The sequence below is a fragment of the Artemia franciscana genome, chromosome 12 (genome assembly GCF_032884065.1).
Source record: "Artemia franciscana chromosome 12, ASM3288406v1, whole genome shotgun sequence".
Classification (NCBI taxonomy): Eukaryota; Metazoa; Arthropoda; class Branchiopoda; order Anostraca; family Artemiidae; genus Artemia; species Artemia franciscana.
In genome coordinates this window covers 32,624,638-32,647,616 of record NC_088874.1, presented here as the reverse complement: position 1 = coordinate 32,647,616, position 22,979 = coordinate 32,624,638, and the positions used below count along the sequence as shown (strand labels likewise).

The window sequence follows — 22,979 nt, the reverse complement described above, 5'->3', positions numbered from 1 at the left end:
TTTTCAATATTTTTTTTTTTTACTTTTGATTACTTCTTTTACATTTCTTTCGCAAATTTGGTTCAGATCACAATTCAAATTTTGTCCATGGAAAGGAGCCCGCTACTGCCGGCTTACAACGTCATTGACATCCAAATGAGGGTATATGCCATAGAAATAAAAATAGCGGAAGAAGTCTCACGTCATTCTCACAATTCAAACGTCATTGAAATAAATAGATTTCGCTATTTATTTCATTCTTACGCTTCATTCATTATTTCATTCATTTTCATTATTTTCAGAATCGGGTCTCTATTCTTTTTTTTCTATCTCCATAGTTGCTTCTCCATAGGACTATCTCCATAGGACTGCGCAAAAACTATACAAACAAAGAAAACGTACAGATTTGGCAAATTGGTAACAGAATTAGCGAATATGGTAACACAACCTATGAAAGATATTTAGAGACCTGAATTTAATTGTTTCATTCTAACTTAGAAAAAATAAGAACATAAACATCTTCGGACTTTAGTTCAGGGGCACAAATTAGAAGAGAGGCAGGGATTGCAACTGCCTTCTAAATTTTTTCCCCTCCTCCTTAGATTTAGAATTTTTCTTTATATTTTCATTGAAAAAAATCGGAATGAAAAATGAAATGTTTCGTCTTCTTCGCTAGATTTTGAAAAACATTTTTTTTTTATCTTTATTCGTTAAATAGAAAAACAAATTCTTGCCCTTCCCCAGCTATATTTTAATGAATATATAGAACCCCTACCTTAATTTTATTTATTCAATCACCATGTTTTTCTTAGAGACAGATGATGCAATTTTTTTATGTCAGAGCCTTTAATTTCAATATTTAATCGGTATTGGACCGAAAGATGTATTTTAAAGACAAATACAAATAATAAAAAAGTGTTGCAAAGTATAAATTTTTGTTTCTTCTTGTACACTAGATAGAATTTTTCTTCCGTTTAAATTGCTTTGCATAAAGTTCAAAGATTTACCATGGAGAAAAAAAATATTTTTCATGCCAAAAGCAAAAACAGGAAGCTCAACTGAAGACCAAAAAAAAAAAAAAAACAAACTTACTTTTTCATCTTCGGAGGGTGTGAAAAGAACTGGTTGTCGTAAAAGGTCAGCCATACTGTAAAATTCTGACCTTTCACACGGAGAGTGATATAATTCATCAATTCGCTTTGATCTGACTGACTGCGCCATCTTTCGTTTGGCAGCTCGCCGCTCTTCATCCCGTGTTTTCCTTTCTGCACCCTTTAAGAAATACCGGTAATTATGTCTCTGTACGGAAGTTTCTATACCATGGAGTCATAAATCGGATCCGACTTAACTACTCTTAATCCGGCTAACACATATAGAAAAAAAATCCCGAATCCTTGTGCACATTTTTTTCAGTATTTGTCTGTACATTAGTAGCAAGAAACTCATAAAATTCAGTATATTCTCATTAGACCCGCCAACCCCCCCCCCCCCCAAATCTAAAGGAATTTTAAATAGCCGAAACCGATAATTTAATATTTTACTACAGAGTTTGAAGGCTGAAACTCATTCTCCACGAACTCAGACCCCCCCCCCCCCCTCACTAAGAAGAACCTGGAGACTGAAAGTAATTCTCCATGGACTTAAAAACCCCTCCCTCACAAAGAAGAACCTGGAGGCTTAACCTCCTCCTCCGAATAAAATCTCAGCATACTTTGATTTTGAAACTTTACGTGACGTGTCACTTTTTTCGAACTCAATTTATTCATTTTCAGAGAAGTTTGCAGACTACTGCAAAACTTCATGAAGCAAAAGACAAAATATGACACAACATAGGTCATACAAATACTTTATGTTCATAGCTATACTAAACATGTGACAAAAGTATGTATGACAAGTATGACTGTCAAACATATGACTAAACGTACATATAACCAGTGGCGAAATATTCGTCAAAATCCTGGGGGGGGGGGCGAAATTTGGAGCCACTTTTCCCAAATCAAGTAAAAATGACAATGAAAACTGAAAAATGAGCCATATAGAACCATAAAGACACAAGAAAACTGACCTGTTTCTCTGGATGAATTGTGCAGGTTTTTCTTATTTTTGACAAGATTTTTTTGCATTAACTAAATTTCAGATGGGAGGGGGGGGGGCAAACTTAGGTATGGGGAGGGGCAAACTTGGATCTGGAGGGGGCAGTTGTCCCCCTATCCCATAGCAAATTACACCCCTGTATATAACGTACATACATATGTACATGCATGACAAACAAAAGACGAAGTATGACTAAAGGTAGGTCATACAAATACTAGATGAACAGAGCTATACTAAACATGTGATAAAAAAAAGTCATGCAGTCTAAACCAGGAATTGCCAAGGCTAATAAGAATTTGGGTACTAAAAAAAAAGAAATACTACTATAATTATTAAAACATTAATTACTAAATATTATATAATTATTAAAATGATTAAGGCGAAAACCGGGCAAGGGTCCAAGCCCCTTCCCCTGCATATATGTAAAACTCAAAACTTTTCGTGTGTCACTTAAGACCTTCGTTTGATAAAGTTCATTTTGGTGTAAGACTATCGCGGTTTTAAAGAATTTTATAATGTTTGAATCCCGGTGAGTCATAAAGGGTTAAATCCCCTATATCCCCTTCGTTTCTAAGTGTTGAAAATAAAACCGCGTAGTGTTTCTTATTTTTAGATTGAAATATTTTAAAGATAATCTGTTTTGTCCAAGCTAAGATACAAGTCTAAGAACAAAGTGCCTTATTTATCAACAAGTTTTTTCGCCTTGAAAAGAACCGTTCTCTTTTTTGGGATAGGCCCTTAATAAGAAATAAACTTATCAAACAACGAAATAAAATCAAGTAGACTTTCCAAATACAAACAGAAACTAGAGTCATATACAGTATTAATATTCAGGACAAGATCTGTTAGTGAAGGTATTAATTAAAATAAGACATGTGATAGCACCAACTCAAAAAAGGACAATTTTTTTTTGTATTTCTTTTAGATCAATCTTACAGTACAATGCAATTCAAGCTGAAAACTTTATTACCGTCTGCGGAGGTCAAATTTTGGCTAATCGCAATTTGGGTCGAAGTTCAGCGAACCTTGAGAATTACTGGTGGGCATTTTCCCACTTGCACAGGAGATGATAAAAACCTTGCGCTATCAACACTATAATTCCGCAAATGGCAGTCTATCAATTACCATACACGTGTCAAAAAATCGTATATATATATATATATATATATATATATATATATATATATATATATATATATATATATATATATATATATATATATATATATATATATATATATATATATATATATATCTATATATATAAAAATAAGTTGTCTGTCTGTGGATGTGTGGATGGATGTGTGGATGGATGTGTCAGGTGACGTCACCTGAAAAAACTGGATTAGGTGACGTCAAAACTGAAAAAACTAAAAAAAGGCAAAAACTACAAAAAAAAACTAAAAACTAATAAAAAAAATAAAAAAGCTAAAAAACTAAAAAAACTATAAAGGTAAAAACCAATAAAAAACTAAAAAAAAAACTGAAAAAACTAAAAAAAAGGCAAAAACTACAAAAAAAAACTAAAAACTAATAAAAAAAGTAAAAAAGCTAAAAAACTAAAAAAACTAAAAAAACTAAAAAAAGGTAAAAAACTAAAAAAAATAAAAAATAAAAAAAAACTAAAAAAAAGGAAAAAACTGAAAAATAAGCTAAAATAAAGGTAAAAACCAATAAAAAACTAAAAAAAAAAAGGAAAAAACTAATAAATGACGACACTCAAAGAGAAAGCGACCAGGACAAAAAACTAAAAAAAAAGGCAAAAACTACAAAAAAACTAAAAACTAATAAAAAAAATAAAAAAGCTAAAAAACTAAAAAAACTAAAAAAAGGTAAAAAACTAAAAAAACTAAAAACTAAAAAAAAACTAAAAAAGGTAAAAACTAAAAGAACTAAAAAAGAAAAAAATAAATGACGACACTCAAAGAGAAAGCGACCAGGACAAAAGGAATGTTCGATTAGCAATCAACAAAGCACCGGGACACAGGGAGTATAAATGACGACCAGGACACAAGTAAAAAAAAAAATTAACAAAACTAAAAAGAAGGTAAAAACTACAAAAAAACTAAAAAGAAAAAAAAACTAAAAACTAATAAAAAAACTAAAAAATCTAAAAATCTAAATAAACTAAAAAAGAAAAAAAAAGGAAAAAAATAAAGGAGAAAAACAAAACTAAAAAACGAATGTATATACAGACCGGTACACCGGGATACAAATGACGACCGGGACACAGGGAATATAAATAACGACCGGGACACAGGGACACAACTACAACGGGGACACCGGGGGAAACAGGGGGATATAAATGACGACCGGGACAAAAAAACTAAAAAGAAATAAAAACTAAAAACTAATAAAAAAAACTAAAAAATCTAAAAATCTAAATAAGCTAAAAAAGAAAAAAAAAGGAAAAAAATAAAGGAGAAAAACAAAACTAAAAAACGAATGTATATACAGACCGGGACACCGGGATACAAATGATGACCGGGACCCGGGACACAGGGAATATAAATGACGACCGGGACACAGGGACACAACTACAACGGGGACACCGGGGGAAACAGGGGGATAACCTGACAATCTATTTATATGCAAAGACAATGGGACAGCAAAGAATGTTGTATATTCGCAAGTTTTACGTAGTTAAAACCATATATATATATATATATCTATATTCACAGGTGGGACATAGGGACACAACTACAATGGCGCGTAACTATTATGGCGCGTAACGACTTACGCGCGCGGGGGGGCTTGGGGGGGGCGCGAAGCGCCCCCACCAACTAGGTGTTGGGGTGGCGCGAAGCGCCACCCCAACAGCTAGTATATATATATATATGAACACGTAAAAAGTAGAATAGCCAAGGCACAGTTGAAAAAACTTTGGAACAGTGGAAAGATAAGTCTAAGAACCAAGGTTAGAATATTGGAAGCTACAGTTATGACAGTGATCAAGCATGGTTTAAAAACGTGGACACTTCGGAAGAAGGAGTAGAATCTGTTTGATTGACCTTATATTAAAACAATCGTACGAAAAAATTAGTTCTACCCCATGTGTTAGGCCTATAATGAGAGAAAGGCTACTGAGATGGCTAGGACAGGCTTTGTGGATGAAGGATGACAGATTGTACAAGATCGTCCTCTTCGGTCATTCCGCTAGGACTGAACGAAAAGCAGGCTGTCCCCGAGGGGATGGGGAACTGTCGTAAGGAAGGATTTAAAGGTAATTAGAACCTCTTTGGAGAAGGTAAAGCGGCTTTGAATAGATCGGGATAGAGGAAGAGTGTACGTAGTTGTCTTGGCCTCCCGTGGCCAAAAATCCAGGGTTGCAGTAGTTGAGTTGTTTTGTGGTTGAATTTAAACTAGTTGAGTTAGATGATAGTTGAATTCAGGATGCTTGAGTTATTTGGTGGTTTAATTTAAGGTGGTTGAGTTATGTTGTAGTTGGGCTGAAGGTGGTTGAGTTGTTTCGCTGTCGCGTTATGGTGCTTGAGTTGTGTGTCCACCAAATCGGAGCGTGTACTAAAGTCGGGACAAAATCTGAAGGGTTATTGATTGAGAGAATACTTTTGGATTTGCATTGGGTTGCCTATTTTAATGTTAGCTATTTCTGACCGCTCATTAATTCTAAATCTCGAGACTAGTTCAGTGTTATTGCAACAAATTAGAAATTCAATGAAAAATTTGCTATTTTACTACATGCTCAAACTTGCTAATATTTCGCAATGTTGTTAAATAAGTAAGATTTCTCTAGAAGATCTTTATCGGTCCCAACTGCTGCAATTCTTACAGTCTTTTACATCCTTGAACGGAGACCGATAAGCTTCAAATCCTATAATAATAGTAATTGAATTTTTTTTTTTAAAGCACATACTATGTCCAGAAGCTATAGCCTTTTAGGTACCTAATAAAAGTAAGTCAATTGAAATAAGGACAAAAGAAGGAGACAAAAGACGAAAAAAGATCGATTTACTCGACCTCAAGACACCAGAATAAACATAAAAAAGCATCAACACAAAAACACTACCTGCGATCATTACCCCCCCCCCTCCGCTCTCCCAAAAACTAAAAAAAATTAAAAACCTAGTGGATAGAGAAAGGCCTCATTTTTGCTTTCGTGCGATAGTATGAAGTTTTTTTTTTGTTTTGGATAAAAACTATGTTTGCCTAGCTCTGCCTAAAGGATCTAATTAATATATTTCAAGGGCGGGGTATTATAAAAAAAAAAAAAAAAAAAAAAAAAAAAAAAAAAAAAAAAAAAAAAAAAAAAAAAAAAAAAAAACTACATATTATGAATGTAGGGAAATTTTTAAGAATCATTTTTCAGTCACAATGTACACCCTACGTGTGTAGCCGCCATCTACACACAAGTCCCAATCCAGTCTGGCACTACAAATCCCCATTGTAGGGGGAATGTCGATTGAAAAAAAAAATAATAAAAAAAAAATGCTTCGCAAGTATCGTTAAAACAGACTTCAAGCGGAAAGCTGACTGAAAGATAACTGAAATATAAGATAATCGGAAAGATAACTGAAATATAAGATTTTGAAAATGACAGCAGTTGCGCAAACAGTTCAGAGTTTTTCAGCCAGACATCTACACTAGGACTAGTCACGGAGGAGAGGTGCAAATTCCCCAGTACAGCTGAATAAAAGAGAATTAAAGGAGTTTATAGGAAAGTCGTAGATGACATTACACAAAGGAGCAAGAGAGTTCCCAGCCACGCCTTCAACCCACCCCTTATTAGGCAAAGATGTAATCAGCACGGCATTCCCTCCAAAGTGTACCGTCTCACCACTCACAAAGAAGTAAAAGTAGTAATATGGTACCCTCTCACTAAAACATCAGCCATATTCCGTCAAAGCTTAGGTCCTGTACTAACAGGGAAACTATTAAATTCAGTGCACAGCTGTGTCGTTTACTAGGCTATTATTTTTTTGAGGGGATGCAACTCTTCAATTTCACCCTGAAACCATGTTTGCAGTCCCCATTCTAGTCAAGCAAGCTCATGGAAAGTCTACTTCAGCATCAATATGAGGACAGACAGGCAAGCTTTCCCATCCAAGGATGGAGGTAGGAGTTTATGACAGAGTGTATGACTCTAGACCATCACACAACATGAAAAGAGCTCCTTTTGACAAGTTTCACACAACTTGTCATTTATGACAAGTGTGGAGGGAGTCATCGACACAAACAAATGCTCGTGCAATGTTAATTAATTTAAGATTTGAAACCTGTGTAGTTTAAGGCCATAAAATTCTTAGAAAAATATGGAACATCCTCATATCTGCATAATAGTATAATGAAAAAGAAAAAATTAAAAAAGATATATCTGATAGGTTCCATAACTCTTACTGGCGGAACAGTATCATAAGTACTAAATGTCTAATTCAATTCACTCAGACTCTAAGAAAAACAAAGGTTTTGAAATTTTCATGAATAAATTAATGTAAAACTTTATTGCCATTTGTGGAATCTTACACAGCATTAATCTTCTTGGAATATCATCTTTTCGCATTTCTGTTTTGAAATTTATTAGCTTATAATATATAATTTATGACTGTATGTGATGAGTTTTTATGATTTTTAGATAGGAAATAACATAGACAAATAACAATATGACCAAATTTTATAGCTGTTTTCTATTCTCTTAATTATCTAAACAAAACAGAAAAATCGAAGGGGAAAACGATTAACTGACAACCTTGTTTTGGTTTTAGGGGACATACATTAATCCAACAGAGGGTGGTATCTCCCACCAAAACGTACTTCCTTATAGGCTTCTTCTTTTTTATTATATTCGTATTGGTAATTGTCATTTTATTGCTGGCAATTAATCAAAATTATAAAACATAGTATTACTATCCAATACTACTACTACTACTACTTCAACCACTACTACTACTACTACTACTAACAACTCACCTCGTCACCAAGCGGACCTGAGGGCAACACCGCTACGTACGCTCCTCTTCTATCCCAATCTATTCAAAGCTTCCCTTTTTACACCCTCCCAGGAGGCTCCGATTTTTCTTAAATCTTTCTTTATGAGATCCTCCCATCCCAATCTCGGAGGGCCCGCTTTCCGTTTAGCCCTAGACGGTTGGCCGTTAAGGACAACTGTTTAATATTAGTAAGTTATTCCAAGTAATTCAATGTGTCTACATCCTTTCAAGTACCCCCCCTCTCCCCTAAAAAAGTTCATAGTGAATTTGTGCCTGCACGGGGGAAGCCGAATGAGAGAATAGTGCAAAGGGAGTTCGCGGTTCCAAAGGGACTTCACGGTATTATTCAACCCCCTCCTGTACCCAACTTTACCAGTAGAAATTTAATCCAAAGAAAATTAAAATCAGTGAAAATGTACCCATGCAAGACTTAGCGAGAAGTCTAATCGAATCCAAGCAAAATTCTACCGATGTTCAATCCAAGCAAAACTCAAAATTCTATGTAGCACAAACACGATGATCAATTTCATTGCATAGTATAGTTTAAGAAAAAACATATGAGCCATCCAAATAGTCTTAAAGTAATTCTCTTTAAAAAAAAAAAAAGACAAATATAGGGTTTAAATCATTCTGATTCGAATTTTTATTACACTATAATTGAAGATTTATACTCCCTCTGAAACTCACAATATTACGACAAGCTTATTTGTAATTTTTACCAAAAGTAAAAGATGTTTTTCGAACAATTCGCTAGATTTAAATATATCGGTTCAAGACATTAATTACAATTTTTATTAGAGGGTTGAAACAATTTCTCATTTTTGCATGATTCTTGAGTATTTTCACCGTATTTTTAATCTAAAAAATACACGGACAATTTTATGTTTACCACTTTTGAGTTTTTCTTACTGAAGAATCTGAAATCGTTTAAAAATAGCAAGAGCTAAGAGCTCATATGGCACTTGTGACGAGGCCGGAAGAGCCAAGAGCCAAGAGCTCATATGTTATGAGCTCTAACAAAATTCTAAGAATCAATAGATTGATTTAAAAGAAAAATCAGAGGCTTAATGCCGGTCGGGATTTAAAATTAGAGCTCTGAGTCACGAGGTCCTTCTTAAGTTCATTAAATTCATTAAAATTCATTAAGATCCGATCACCCATTCGTAAGTTAAAAACACCTCATTTTTTCTAATTTTTCCTCTCCCTTCAGCCACTCCCCCCCCCCAGATGGTCGAATCGGGGAAAACGACTATATCATGTCAATTTGTGCAGCTCCCTGAAACGCCTACCAATTTTCATCGTCCTAGCAAGCACCTAACTCGCCAAAGCACTGAACCACCCCCTAACTCCCCTAAAGAGAGTGGATCCAGTACGGTTACTTCAATCACGTATCTACGATATTTGCTTATTCTACCCACCAAGCTTCATCCCGTCTCTCCACTCTAGGCACCCCGCCGGCATGACCCCCCCCCCCCCGAAATGTTTCTCTGACTCGTAAAAACGTAACAAAAATGAATATAAACAGATTATTTGCGTTGAAGTATATTTGCAAAATTCCCCGAAAAATCCTTTTGTAAACCCCTTCCCGCGTGAATATGACCCTGAACCCCTTCGTCAAAATTTCGGCCCAATCCGTACAAAAGTAACATAAATACATGTAAATAAACTTTTTTTTTACATAAAATTTTGATAATCAGTAATCTTTTTTTTGTAGTTCCCTTCCCGACAATTTTGTTTGTGTCCCAAATATTCCTTGATATGGTCCTAATCATATTTCAAACTCGATAAGCACGTGAAACGGACCCTTGGCTACATAAACATCTTTCAATTTAACTGAAAAACAATACCACTGGATGACTCGCTGTAAAAAAGCGATATTAATTACCATAAGGGCTTAAAACAGCCATGATTTATTCGGCCATTTATTTTATTCACCTCAGTTTGTTTTTAACAATATAAGCCATAAATCAAGACGGTTGGATAGATAGTTAAAAACATAAAAAGAGTGAAATAAAAACTTTAAAAGTCGTTTTAATTATAAAGTCATTAAAGAAGAACATACAACAGGAGTTTCCCTTTAACAAGGTACTATCAGTGGATCTCAATTACACCCTTTCTTTATATTTGCCCGTAGTCACTATATTTGACTAATGGATAAATTTAAATGACAAAAAACAATGAATTCGAGATCACAACTAAGCAGAAATTAATTGGTTGATGACTGCTTAGTATGCATAGAGTAGTAGAAAGTTAAGCGACATAGATATACCTAGGTTTTATGGAAGTGATTCTTGCATAGTCACGTATACAGGAATTTATATTAGAGAGGGGTGCGGAGTTAGAAAAAGCAAAAAAACAGAAGAATTATACGAAAATACAGTAAGATAATGAGGGAGTGCAACACCGAATCCACATCAAGGATTTTTTTGGGGGAGGGACTACAAAAAACTTTAACCCCCCCCCCAAACCCAAAAACTGTTAATATGCATTTTTTGTTACTTTTTTACGGGTCAGACAAAAGATTCTGGAAGGCGAACATCAGTAAAGATCCCCTCCCCCATTCGAATACAGCCTTAGGCAACACCCATTCCCCTCACTTGGGGTGTTGATAGCACTTTTATAAAAAAGGACGGATAAGTTACTTATCCATCCTTTTACAGATATTACTTATCACAAGTAATATCTGTATACACTTTGGTAAAGATCAAGAAAAGTGTGGTATTAAAAAGTACGAAGACCATTTTTGAAATTTTTCACAAGGGAAGGGCTTAAATGGCTCACATTTGTGCCGAGGATGTGCAAACATCCAATTACTTGCAGCAACAGAGCCGGTTTCTTTTGTTGTTGTTTTTTTTTTGGGGGAGGAGAGATGTTAAATTTTAGGTAGAATCACAAAATAGATTTTTAATGATCTTTTTATGGCTCGAATTGGATATCGACGACCTTTTTCTTTGGCTTGAAAGATTCTTATGTGTGCATTGTAACTAGACACAAAGTGAACCGCGTTATAGGGGGGAGGGGGTATCTCCTTGTCGCTTAAAATATTACTATATGTAAGTAACAAGGGCTCAAAATTAAATACAGGAGAAATGCTGAGAACGATACCCGAAGTCAATTTTAGTGATTGGAATCTATAGCTCGAAAGTTTCAAGACCAACATTCCTTGCCTTCACCCTTAGACACATTCTAAAGGCACATCCCCCGTAAAAACCTAAAAGTTTTTTCAAGTTCTAGACCCGGTTAACTTTAATCCTCTGTCAAGTCTGACCCTTGGGGGGGGGGGGGGGTACCAGGTGATTTATTCTGGGTGAGAAGAAACTTTAAACAGCTTTCAAGGAGAGGGGTTACCATATCCCCTTCACTTTAGCTATATTATAAGCCATATAGCGACATGTCATACAACATATATTTGTTCTAGAAGAATAGACTAGCTTAACAAGGTACAGTTACAAAATAATAAGAAAGAAAAGAAGAGGCGCCAACAAACAAATTATAAAAAAGTAGATGAAATAATGCCGCCCCTATGCCTGCTCATAGGAGAAGGGGGCATATTAAGAAAAGTGTCTCAGTGAACCCCCTCCCTACCCCAGGGGGTAACACCTATCCACGACTATGGTCATGCAGAGTCCAAAAAATATATCTGATTGCTAGATGCGTCACAAACTATTTTCCTCAGCAGAAATATAAAATTTTGACATTGATTTCTATATTTCGTAAGCTACCTAATCATGAATTATGTCACGCACCTCACTATAATTTAGGGTAATCGAAAAGTTGTGTAAATTCTTGTGTTTCTTTTTTTTTAATGTGAGATGTCGCACGCGTTCCATTGCAATAAACAGATCTTTAGTAGCAAAACTGTCAAAGAAAAATATTAACCTGTTAGCAATTTTAACAAAACGCTCCTAAATAAGCGGTACAAAGAGCTTTATCGATCAAAATGATATGGCAAATAAGGAAATACTTGTGTGTTCTTAGGGTCACGTGATACCGCCAAATGGGCCTGGTCATTTTTAAAATAAATTGCCGAAACCACTTTAAATTGTTGAGTCATTACTACCAGATAAGCAATAATTTTACAGGCTATATTACATGATGGCGTATAAATGATAATTAAATTTTCTTTTCGGTTATACAGCACGTGTTTTTATTCGGGTTTTTATTGTCAGCTGTTGCTGGGAGTGGGGGAAATATCTTGGTATTTCAACTGGCGTTGAAGTGTCTTTAAAATATCAATTTCCCGTCATAGTTGACTGTGAGTTTAAAATACATAATTTTCCAAAAAGTCATCCTACCCCCACTTCAAATTGGTCCTAAGATGATTTGCTTGTATCTGAAGTTATAACCAAAAGTAAGGGATTGAAGTTAGTCACTAATTTCAGGAATCTTTAGCAGTGGCGTTAATTTACGTGAGTGAGGGGGGGGGCTGTAAAAATGTTTTTTACAAAGCCTAGGTGGGGTAATTTCGTTGTTTTTTTGTTGAAAATGCCCTTGAAAATTATTTTTCACTGAAGCTACCGAAAAAAAGATATTTTCAAAATCAAAACGAGGTAAAAAATATTGAAGGCGGAGGAGGACCAGCACCTCCATCGCCCCCTCTCCCTATTTGACACCACCGGTCTTTCTGAGGTCGGTTTTCCTCTTCTTCCCTTCTGAGACTAGCCAGAAAGACTCTTCTTTCAGAAAAAAAAGAAATCATGGCACATAAAAATGATTTTTTCGTTTTTTTTGGACATGGTTCGTTAAAACTCTCTGAATCGGAGGCGCACAAAAGTCCTATCCTTGGGAGGCAAGACCAAAGAATTTTTAAAAAGAGAAGGGACCTTTAGGCCAATTTCGGGTCAATCCTCCCTATTCCCAAGAAAAAATCTGAACCTTCAAAAACTAGAGAATGAAGCTCTAAACATAATCAACTGCAAAGAACATTCCAAGTAAACCAGAATATAATCCAGTGATTTGCAGTGCAGTCAAGGGGAAAGGGGCAGGACCAGGAGCAGAAAGTTGTAATTAAAGATTACTTTACTACTCTTTTACTTAAAAAATCCATTTTTGGTGTTTTACACTTACCAAGATTAGGATAGAGCCCGCCTCCCCACTTTAAGTAAGTCATTCAAATTTGGTCTAAAGCAAACATGGAATGCATAAGCTTGTTAACTAGAGGGCTGATCCCAGGATTTTTTTTTTTTTGGGGGGGGGGCTACAAAAGAATTTTTTCGGGGGAGGGAGGGAATAAAAAAACTTTAAAATACGCATTAAAAAATGTATATTCATTTTTTTTTTACTTTTTTTATGAGCCAGAGAGTTTCGTGGGGGGAGGGTGTCGAAATCCGTACCCCCCTGGATACGGCCTTGCCAACTGAACTGGGATATCACCATCCTTCATATTTAATTATATCATTGGACTAGTAGTTACCAATTCTTTAAAATCATGTGGACCATGTGGCACGCACTATATGTGGTGAAAGTATTTTATACAAAAACGTAGGGCATCGCCGAAACCATAAGATACACATCGTATGGCAGAGTGGACAACCACTCAGTTGTAGATATTGGCTTAAACTGTTCCACGAATCACATTTAAATGAGTGGCAAACAGAAACAAGAACTAAAATTACCTTATCACAGAAAATTTTAATTTGACAGTAGCCACGATGGCAGGGTGGCCCTTCTTTATGTTCGTCATAGGTATCAATCTGAACGTGAAGTGGCAAGCCCTGAAAAAATTAAAAATATTGTCTAAAATTAAACATTGTACGATTAATTACAAGCAGTAGCCTCAATTCACAAAAATGGGGGGGGGGCAAATAAGTGTATGAAAACCTAAAGGAGGTATTTTTTTCGAATAAAATACCAGAAAACGATATTTCTCAAGATCTATAGGAGGGGGGGGGGCTAGTCTAAAAAAAATTCTCACCACAGAAAATTTTAATTTGACAGTAGCCAAGATGTCAGGGCAGTGGGGCAAACACCCACCCCCAATCTATGCCACTGATCAAAAAGCAATTCGTAGGTTTTGATAGACAAAAACTTGAAACAACTATTTTAAATACGAGATTCAAAAAAATTATCTTGACTGAACTTAAAAGAAAAGAAAAAAGAAAAAAAAATCTAAAACAACATTAAACCAATGGCCTTAAAAATCGTGTACATTTCAAGTAAAATGATCAGATCTCCGTCGTTTTAGCTCGATTTCCTCGAACATTTTTTTGTACCCAAACCCACTAATAGTAGGAGCAGAATTATATAGAAGAACTCCCCCCTTCCAGTTGCCGCACCTGTATTACGTTTATCCAAACCTGAGAGACCATAGCAGAATGTTGCATCCAAACGCTTCATGTTATTGGTCTATTCCGTGTAATAAAATGCAAATAAACGAAATCGCTGCAAAACAAAGTATTCAACAACTGGTAATTGCAAAATATACATTCAACCAAAAAAACTACTGTCTTTCGTATTATTAAAAACAAAAATATCTTCCAAATCTTCCAGGAGGCCGCAGGCGAAGCCACCAGGCCCCACCACTCGGCATATGGATTCTCATTGTCGCTTGTCTTCTAACCGCAGACATTTTGAGATAATTTACTGTATTTTCATATTGAAGTCTTTCAAAGATATTTGATTATTAAAGTAAGTTCGATTTCTAACAACGATTCATAGCAACGATAGAGAATCATCATTTTTAATAATTGCAAATTTTCATTTCTTGGGCCTTCCACTGTCATTATATAACTGGTTGCGTTCAAAATTTCTTTTTTAAGGTTTTTGAATTGTTGTAATCCCTTGTTAAAATATATACAAACAGTTTTGCGATTACCGTTTTTTGCTTTTTACACAATTTAATGCAATTTCATACTGAAGTTAATAAAAATATTTGATTATTGAAGCTAGTCCGATTTCTAACACCGATATGTACTAGGCTTCGAACTTTTGGTTTTCTTTTTTGAGGTTTTTGAATTGTTGTAATCCCTTGTCCAAATAGAGAATCATCATTTGTAAAAATTGCAAATTTTCGTTTTTTGGGCCTTCCTACTGACATTATATAACTGGTTGCGTTCAAACCAGTAAGCTTAATCACGTAGCGAGTTGATCTTATCTAACAAAATAAACAAACTAGTTTAACCATTTTCAGGTGTTTTTGTAGTTTGAATTAAAACATTTAAACTACTGCTCAGGTACCGTAACTATTTTTGTAGTTTACATAATACTTTAGCGATTCTGAACTGAACTTAAACATTTTTAAAACTTTTTTTCATGTCTGAAAAGACATTGCCTATACTTATAAGAAACGACATTCGGTAATGATGTTTTTCTAACAACACTTTCTACTAAACTTCAAACTTTTGGTTTTCTTTTGTAATGTTTTTGAACTGTTGTAATCCCTTGTTAAAATATATACAAATATATATCACTAAAATAGTTACATATCACTATATATATATATATATATATATATATATATATATATATATATATATATATACAGAAAAAAACATAATTTATTAATTATAATTTGTAATCAATATAGAAAGCTTGATTTGCAATTTCAATCCAACAAATCTAAAATTTGTACATTAATGTCAAAAGGAATGAAATTGTTCTGAAATTAAAGAGAGGAGCTATAAATCTTAACAAATAGTTATTTTTGCTTTTAATTACTATACATAACCTTATTAGTAATCTTCCATCATTAAAAAAGACAAAAAAAGATAATGGCCATCCAAAATACAAAACGTTAAACAACCCAAATTTTATTGGAGAGCAGAAGAATAAAAATGTGTTTTTTCTGATTTTATTATGAATCAACTAGTTGGTAACAGAAAGGTTTTTTTTTTTCAGCTATTTAAGATTTGGTATCGAAAGCCCTGATTTATGACTTTTTTTCAAACTAGAAACTTCAGATATCTCAAGAACTAAACAACCTAGAGAAAACGGATTAGACCAATCGATACAGTTTCCTTGGTTTAAAGAAGTAAAACAAAATTCTAGTTTTCCCAGAATTATCAGAGTTAAACTAGGGGCAGATACAGGGCTGATTTTAGGGACACATGAACCCCCCCCCCTAAAAAAAAGAGCTCGGAAATTGCATTAATTATGGAACCAAAGGGCAGAAAAATACTAATGGGAGACCCAAGTTTTATCGCTGCCCTCCCCATAAAATAATTCTGTATCCGCCCATCTATATAATTGTATCTCTTTCAATTTCTTTTTTGACAATGTCGCAAATTCACAAATTCGCAAATTCAACGGTATATTACAATCCACCTAAAACTGACCTTTTCAGCCCACTACGTAACCAAAAAATGAGGATGAATGAAACTGCGCAGTCCCATAATACGACATAAGAGAAGAAGTAGGAGTAATTCATGGGTACAAATTTACGATTATGGGAGGGTTATAAATTTGGGTCTTTTTGACGCGGAAAGCAGTTAAAGATGTTTTTATGAAAGAAAGAAAAGATCCAATGACCATTTTAAGGCATGTCCTTCCCTCTCACTGGGTTGGATATTTGCTATTCATTTATATGTAACCTTAAGTTTCCCTTTATGACAAAATTTTAAATAATAAGGTAGGTATGCCAAGAGGGAGGAGGATCAGTTTCCAGAGTCCTTTAATCCTTCTAATTTGTCTTAAGTTTTTCATACAACCGTCTTAATATTGAGTACTTATCTGTTAGCCAGTACACACTCAAGAATTTGGATCTGTAAAATCAGACACTAACCAGTTTATTGTTGTTTGTATACCGAGACAATTGGCTTCTTCTCAGTGGAAAACTACGTTGTAGCTGTATTTTAATAAATATTTAGTTGGTATTTTGGTTAGGTTAGGTTAATTTTGCATGCAGCCCCGCTATACTTAGCCCCTCCTCCCCGATATGGAAATATACAGCAAAAATTAAATATATCCTATCTATCTCAGAAGCACTTCCCCCATCCTCCCATTGCACTTCCTGGCTGATGGGCCTTGAGACGGAGATCAGCACCGCCGGTTCGAACCTTAAGGGTCTAGTGCCGCATCCTTTACCTTTTTACTTTTTTTTTATCTCCCAAGCGTCTGAGTTGTTTCAGTCAAGTACCTGGTTCCACATTCTCAAGTTTGTGTACTGGCACATAAGTACCGAATATTAAGTACCGGAATGATAAGTACCGAATATTGTTATTCTGAAAAATTTGCCTCCTCCACTCTTCTATAGTAATATCAATGGGCCTAGTCATCTATCTATGGGCCATGGACATAGTCAGAATAAAATAATTGCAGCTTCTGCGTTAATCACGAGCAGTTTATACAAACTCTCAGTTGCATTGAGAAAAGTTTCGGTGACGAGCAGTTTATACGTCATGACTGTGTTTAGAAAAGTTTTGGTGATGAGCGTGATGATGATGACGTTGAGGTTTGAAACCCCTCCCCTTACCCATGAGAAAAGTTTTGGTCATGAACAGTTTATTTTAGAACAACTGAATTATGAACAGCTTATTCCGAGAATATAAGCCTGAATTAATGCAAAATTTATTCAAGAATCCTTGGACTGCATAACTATCTATCAGCACGTTCAGGCATCTAAGCATAAATTTCTTCAAGAGGGGGCTAACGTATCACAGAGGGACAAACTGAAAAAAGCGAATTAGGGCGACATAAGAAATAATAGGGAAATTGCATAAATTTTGAGATCTTGAAGCGTCCAAATACTTCCCCTGCATCCGTTCCTGCGTATGTTACCATATATGTTGCATACGATACATGTTACATGCATATATTATACCATATCGAGTCTTACAAGTGAAAAATAATTCTTTTAAGGCTTGACTTCGATAATTAAAAACTAATAAACCCGTTAAATAGTCTAACAGTTACAAACTATGCCAATATGTGAAGCCCCAAAACAACTTCTGAATTGTTTGGCTATTGCTAAGATTTACAGCTAATTTAGAAGATTATAATCATCTCACAAAAAAAATTGTCTTTTGTATGCAAACCTTTTATACGGTAATAAATTTGTAATCAAAAGTCACAAAAATATTCTACCCAAATACCTACCCGATATCCAAACAGCTACCCAAATATCTGCAGCTTTTACCCCGTCTTCTGAAGTCAAGAAAATACCCTACTGTCAAGGACGCATCAATGGTTTTGTTTGTGGGGTATTTTTTCGGGAGGAGATTATATAGAAAGGGATCAAAAATCTGTCTCCTTCACCCTTCCTTCTAAAGTCATATCTATGGGCCTGGTTTACACAGGCAGAATAAAATAACTGCAGCTTCTGCGTTAATCATGAGCAGTTCATACAAACTCAAAGCTGCATTCAGAAAAGTTTTGGTGATGAGCAAGCTTTGGCGATGATGAAGTTTGAAACCTCTCCTCCTACACAAGAGAAAAGTTTCCCTGTCTCCTGAAGTTGAGAAAATCCCCTACTGTCAAGGACGCATCAATGATTTTGTTTGCGGGGTATTTTTCCGGGAGAAGATTATATAGAAAGATATCAAAAATTTGTTTATAAACATTTTTGCTATGTTTTTACTAGTCAGAATTTTTTTCGGACCACCCCCCCCCCTTGATACGGCCCTTCCTACTGTTTCTGTTTTCTTACATAAGAACCACGACTTGGATAATACAGGTGACGTCAAATGTCATGTAAAACACTCAAAGCTTAAAGAAACTGTTAGATTAATTAATTAAGATCTCGATAACAGTTCAGCCTAATCAGGAATTCTCAAGGCGTATCTTCTACCTCTAAGAATACCTAATCGGATAGGATATCTCAATTTCTAGCGCGTAGAATTGAAAACATGTGTGAAATAAAAATTGACATTATCTTCAACTGTCCCTGATTTGAAATAACTTAAATATTGAACAAAGACAATCATGACAAGCATACCATCACTGTCATGCCAAAATGTCGTATCAGACATTTTTATACTTCTAATATAATAGCCAAATAATATTTACAAACCTACCTTCAAAGGGAGGATCAACAGAGCAAAGTAGATCAGCAACAGTCAATTCATTGTAACCTCAAACTTTGCTTATAACGGGGATATTGATGCATTGTTGCTATCACGCTCAAAGGTCATATCAGACATTTTTCATATTTCTGAGAAAACTACTTTTTTTTGGCAAGCTGCCTTCAGAAGGAAGATTAGCAGGGCTTAGCTACCATCATAGGGGGGGGGGATCAGCGCGAAAGTGTAGTTCAGGAGGGTCAGAGTGTGAGCAGTTTAGCGAACTATTATGGTAATTATACATAAAATGTAAGAATATCAGATACATCCTTTAGGTCAAAATGACTTAGATATCGATATGGGATTTCACTACAACGTCTCCTAAATATATATTCTGAAAAAGCTGTTCCTCCGACCATAAAATAGTAAATATAACTAATATTATAATTGATAAATAATAATAATAAATGAATATAATACAAATGGTAATTAAAAGCTTCCTGTTTATGACCTGGTAAAAATACGTTAATGGCTCTCATTCTTAAATATACATCCAAAATATATAATAATAAATGGTAGTGATCTGTTATAGCGCCGACATTCAATTTCTTTCGCACGTTTCTTATAGTTTAGCGTGAGACAACGCAAAGACAAATGACAGAATAGATAGGAAATATATAATTTGGGTTATATATTTGTACATTATGAAGGGTGGGGGTAAAGTATCACGACAGTGTGAAGTTGGAAAATAATTCTCACTTCATAATATGCAGAATAATTGTGGCCAACACATTTTGCGTGCAGACCAGCTATATTTTAGCCCCACCCCTCTAATGTGCAAATATATAGCCCAAATTTGTTTCTAAGTCATATTTTGGTATATTTCATTAGGATTAACCTAACTTCACTTCTTGAGGGCCGCCACAACCTAATAACAGTAAAAAATAATAATATGAATACAAATAATGATAATAAATATAAAAAGAACAAAAAATAAAGCTTTCTATTTATGAACTGGTAAAAATTCACTGGTAAAAATAAAATACATACCACTTTTAAATATGGCAATGTCACAGATAAACAGAATTCACGTGTAAAAAAAAAATGTTGTGACTAAAAAACTGTTTGTTTTTAGGCCTGCAAAGTGGTTGTAGTGGCTATTTAGGTTAAGTAGGTAAGTGGCTAAGCAACAGTGGCTGACAGGCACACCCACTCAGCGACACTATTATTTTCTCTACCATGTTAATGTTTCGCTTGCGGAATCTGAAGAACATATTACCACACTACTACTAATAACTCATTGCATCACCAAGCCGCCTTAGACCAACACAGCTTTGCACGCTCCTCATCTCTCCCAACCTATTCGGAAGCTTCATCTTTAAACCTTTCCCGGAAGCTCAAACTTTCCTTACGACCTCTCCCCACCCCATTCGGGACGACCTCTTTTCGCTTGGCCCTAAATGGTTGGCTAACAAGAACGATCTTTGGTAATCTGTCATCCTTCATCCGCTGTACGTGTTGTAGCCATCTCAATCTTTCTCTTATTATATCCCTAGAAAACGGATTGAACTAAATTGGTTCGTACACCTTAAGGTTTGAAATCCGGTCAGCTAGAAAAAATACCCAAACAATCCGCATAAAAATTTATCTGGAAAACATGTAATAAATCCTGTTCCGTCTTTCGCGTCCACGCAGAAACATTCCTATTCTTCCGAACTTTTTCAACAGTGAAAAAACACCCTAGGCCTAGGCTAACATCATCACTGCATCCAGAGCCTTTACTAATAACACTACCAAGGCAAGTGAAGCTGTTCCACCAATCTTCTCCCGGCATACAGCTTCACTTATTACCAGTCTTAGCAACTTTTTTTTTCTTACCATTAATTTAAAAACCTATTCTTGCACCTTGAATTTTCTAAATCTTGAAAATAAACATATTTGAATGATAATATATATATATATATATATATATATATATATATATATATATATATATATATATATATATATATATATATATATATATATATATATATATATATATATATATATATAACTTGAAATGACCAGTGGCTTTCGATAATTGAATATGCGTAATAATGAAACCAATACATGCTTCGCTGACGCGGTAGACCCACACATTTTGCAGTACCAATTGGGGGAAGGGAAGGGGCATACGCCCCCTATATTTTGTCAACCCCTTAGATTTAGAAAAAACACTTTTTTGGTACTGTCATTCCAAAGCATACTTTTTTTTGGTAATTTCATTGAAAAAAAAAATCGAAAAAGAAACAAAATTATTATCCCTCTAAACTTGTGAAACATGCTCACCCCCCCTTCACATCTTCGTGAATTGACACAGCCAAAGCAACTTGAACCAAAAGAAACAATATAAGTTCTTTACATTTGATATATTGAATAGACTTAATGAAAAGTTTAATAAATAAACTTTATTCGTTTTATCAACTAATTAAACAGAATTTAACAACGAAATATTTTGCCAAAAAATAAAGGATTTGCTCATCCCCCTCTTAAAAAGAAAGCAACATTAACGGACAGCATCACTGAAATATATAGAAATAGCATAATTACCTTCACTCCTTTTTGACTGCTGAAGTCTGTACTTAAACACTGAACAGCAATATTAACCTAAAAATGATATAAAAAAAAAATGAAAAAATAAAAATACAGACAGACAACGCACGTATACTGGAAATTTTTTTCACTTCGTTATTAGAAATGTATTTAACATCTTTTGTTTGTTTTACTAATTTTCTTAGTTAATCAAACTATTTTGCATTAGACTGTCTATTTTCTAGAAATATATAGACTCTAAGTGAGTATAATCTCAGTGAATAAGTCCTCATATTGATCTTTTGTTCACAGTCTTATTTTAATTCAGAATCTTATTTAATTTATTTAATTTAATTTTAACTTATTTAATTACAATTTTAATCAAATCAGAATCTTATTTAATTTATTTATTTAATACTTATTTAATATTATATTCGCAGAATTTGTTTTCGAAGAATGCGTTTTTTTTTTTGTTACCATGGGCCGTGGTTCTTCTTTTACTAGGTGGCAGCTACCACTGTAACCATGATATATATATATATATATATATATATATATATATATATATATATATATATATATATATATATATATATATATATATATATATATATATATATATATATATATATATATATATATATATATATATATATATATATATATATATATATATATATATATATATATATATATATATATATATATATATATATATATATATATATATATATATATATAAATTGGCGGTTTGTAGCAAACCCACGAGTTAGTAGAATAAATCAATAAGTTAAGTCCCGTTTTAATATTCATTCAAGGACATTGCAAGAGATTTGCGCATGTAATACGAGAAAAATCCTTTATCTTCAAACTATCGGATTAGCGATCGTAAAAATTAAATATCTTCACTGTCATAAAGTTTTTCAAGATCCAATTACAAACAAGTTTCAAGTCTTGATTATCCCTGTGGTAAAATACCACACATTCACTTTTTTGCTTCAACCTTATTACCATCGTAAAGGGCTTACATCAACTTTTATGGGTACATTTCACGAGACAACTAACTTTAAAGGTTTAATTATCAATTCTCGCCTTTTATCGCTAAATGGTAACTTCCTTTAAAACTCGAGATATTCTATCTCAATTTCAAATTCAATTACGAAATGGTAAAAAAAAAGAAAAACCAATAAAACCCGCCCCACGCAGCAAGTATAATGTTGGTATAAATGTATCGGGGAAGGGGACGCAAAAATAGGCGAAGTGTATGGAGATTTTGATATTTTGGGTTTTAGTACAAACCTGAGATTTTTAGGAGCACAGAATTTCGAATATTTTCATTTTCCCTACATCTTTTCCCATATAAAGTAAGAAAAGTCAAATATAAATAAACCAAAAAAAATGTAAAATTTGGCATAGAAATTTTTGGCAGACAGGGAGGGGGGGGGGGGGCTAA

At 34.2% G+C, this 22,979-nt stretch overlaps 1 protein-coding gene across 2 annotated transcripts in view; it reads right to left on the bottom strand.

The window, feature by feature from the left end:
- The window catches only part of LOC136034006 (protein grainyhead-like), a 36,874-nt gene extending 15,229 nt beyond the window's left edge, over positions 1–21,645 (bottom strand). For both annotated transcript variants that reach the window (XM_065715049.1, XM_065715050.1), the window contains exons 1-3: positions 21,545–21,645; positions 13,634–13,732; positions 1,072–1,251 (exon numbers count right to left, since the gene is read on the bottom strand). In XM_065715049.1, coding sequence (XP_065571121.1) covers positions 1,072–1,200 — 129 coding nt within the window. In that variant the 5' untranslated portion in view covers positions 1,201–1,251; positions 13,634–13,732; positions 21,545–21,645. The remainder of the gene's footprint in view (positions 1–1,071; positions 1,252–13,633; positions 13,733–21,544) is intronic.
- Positions 21,646–22,979: the final 1,334 nt, after the last annotated feature.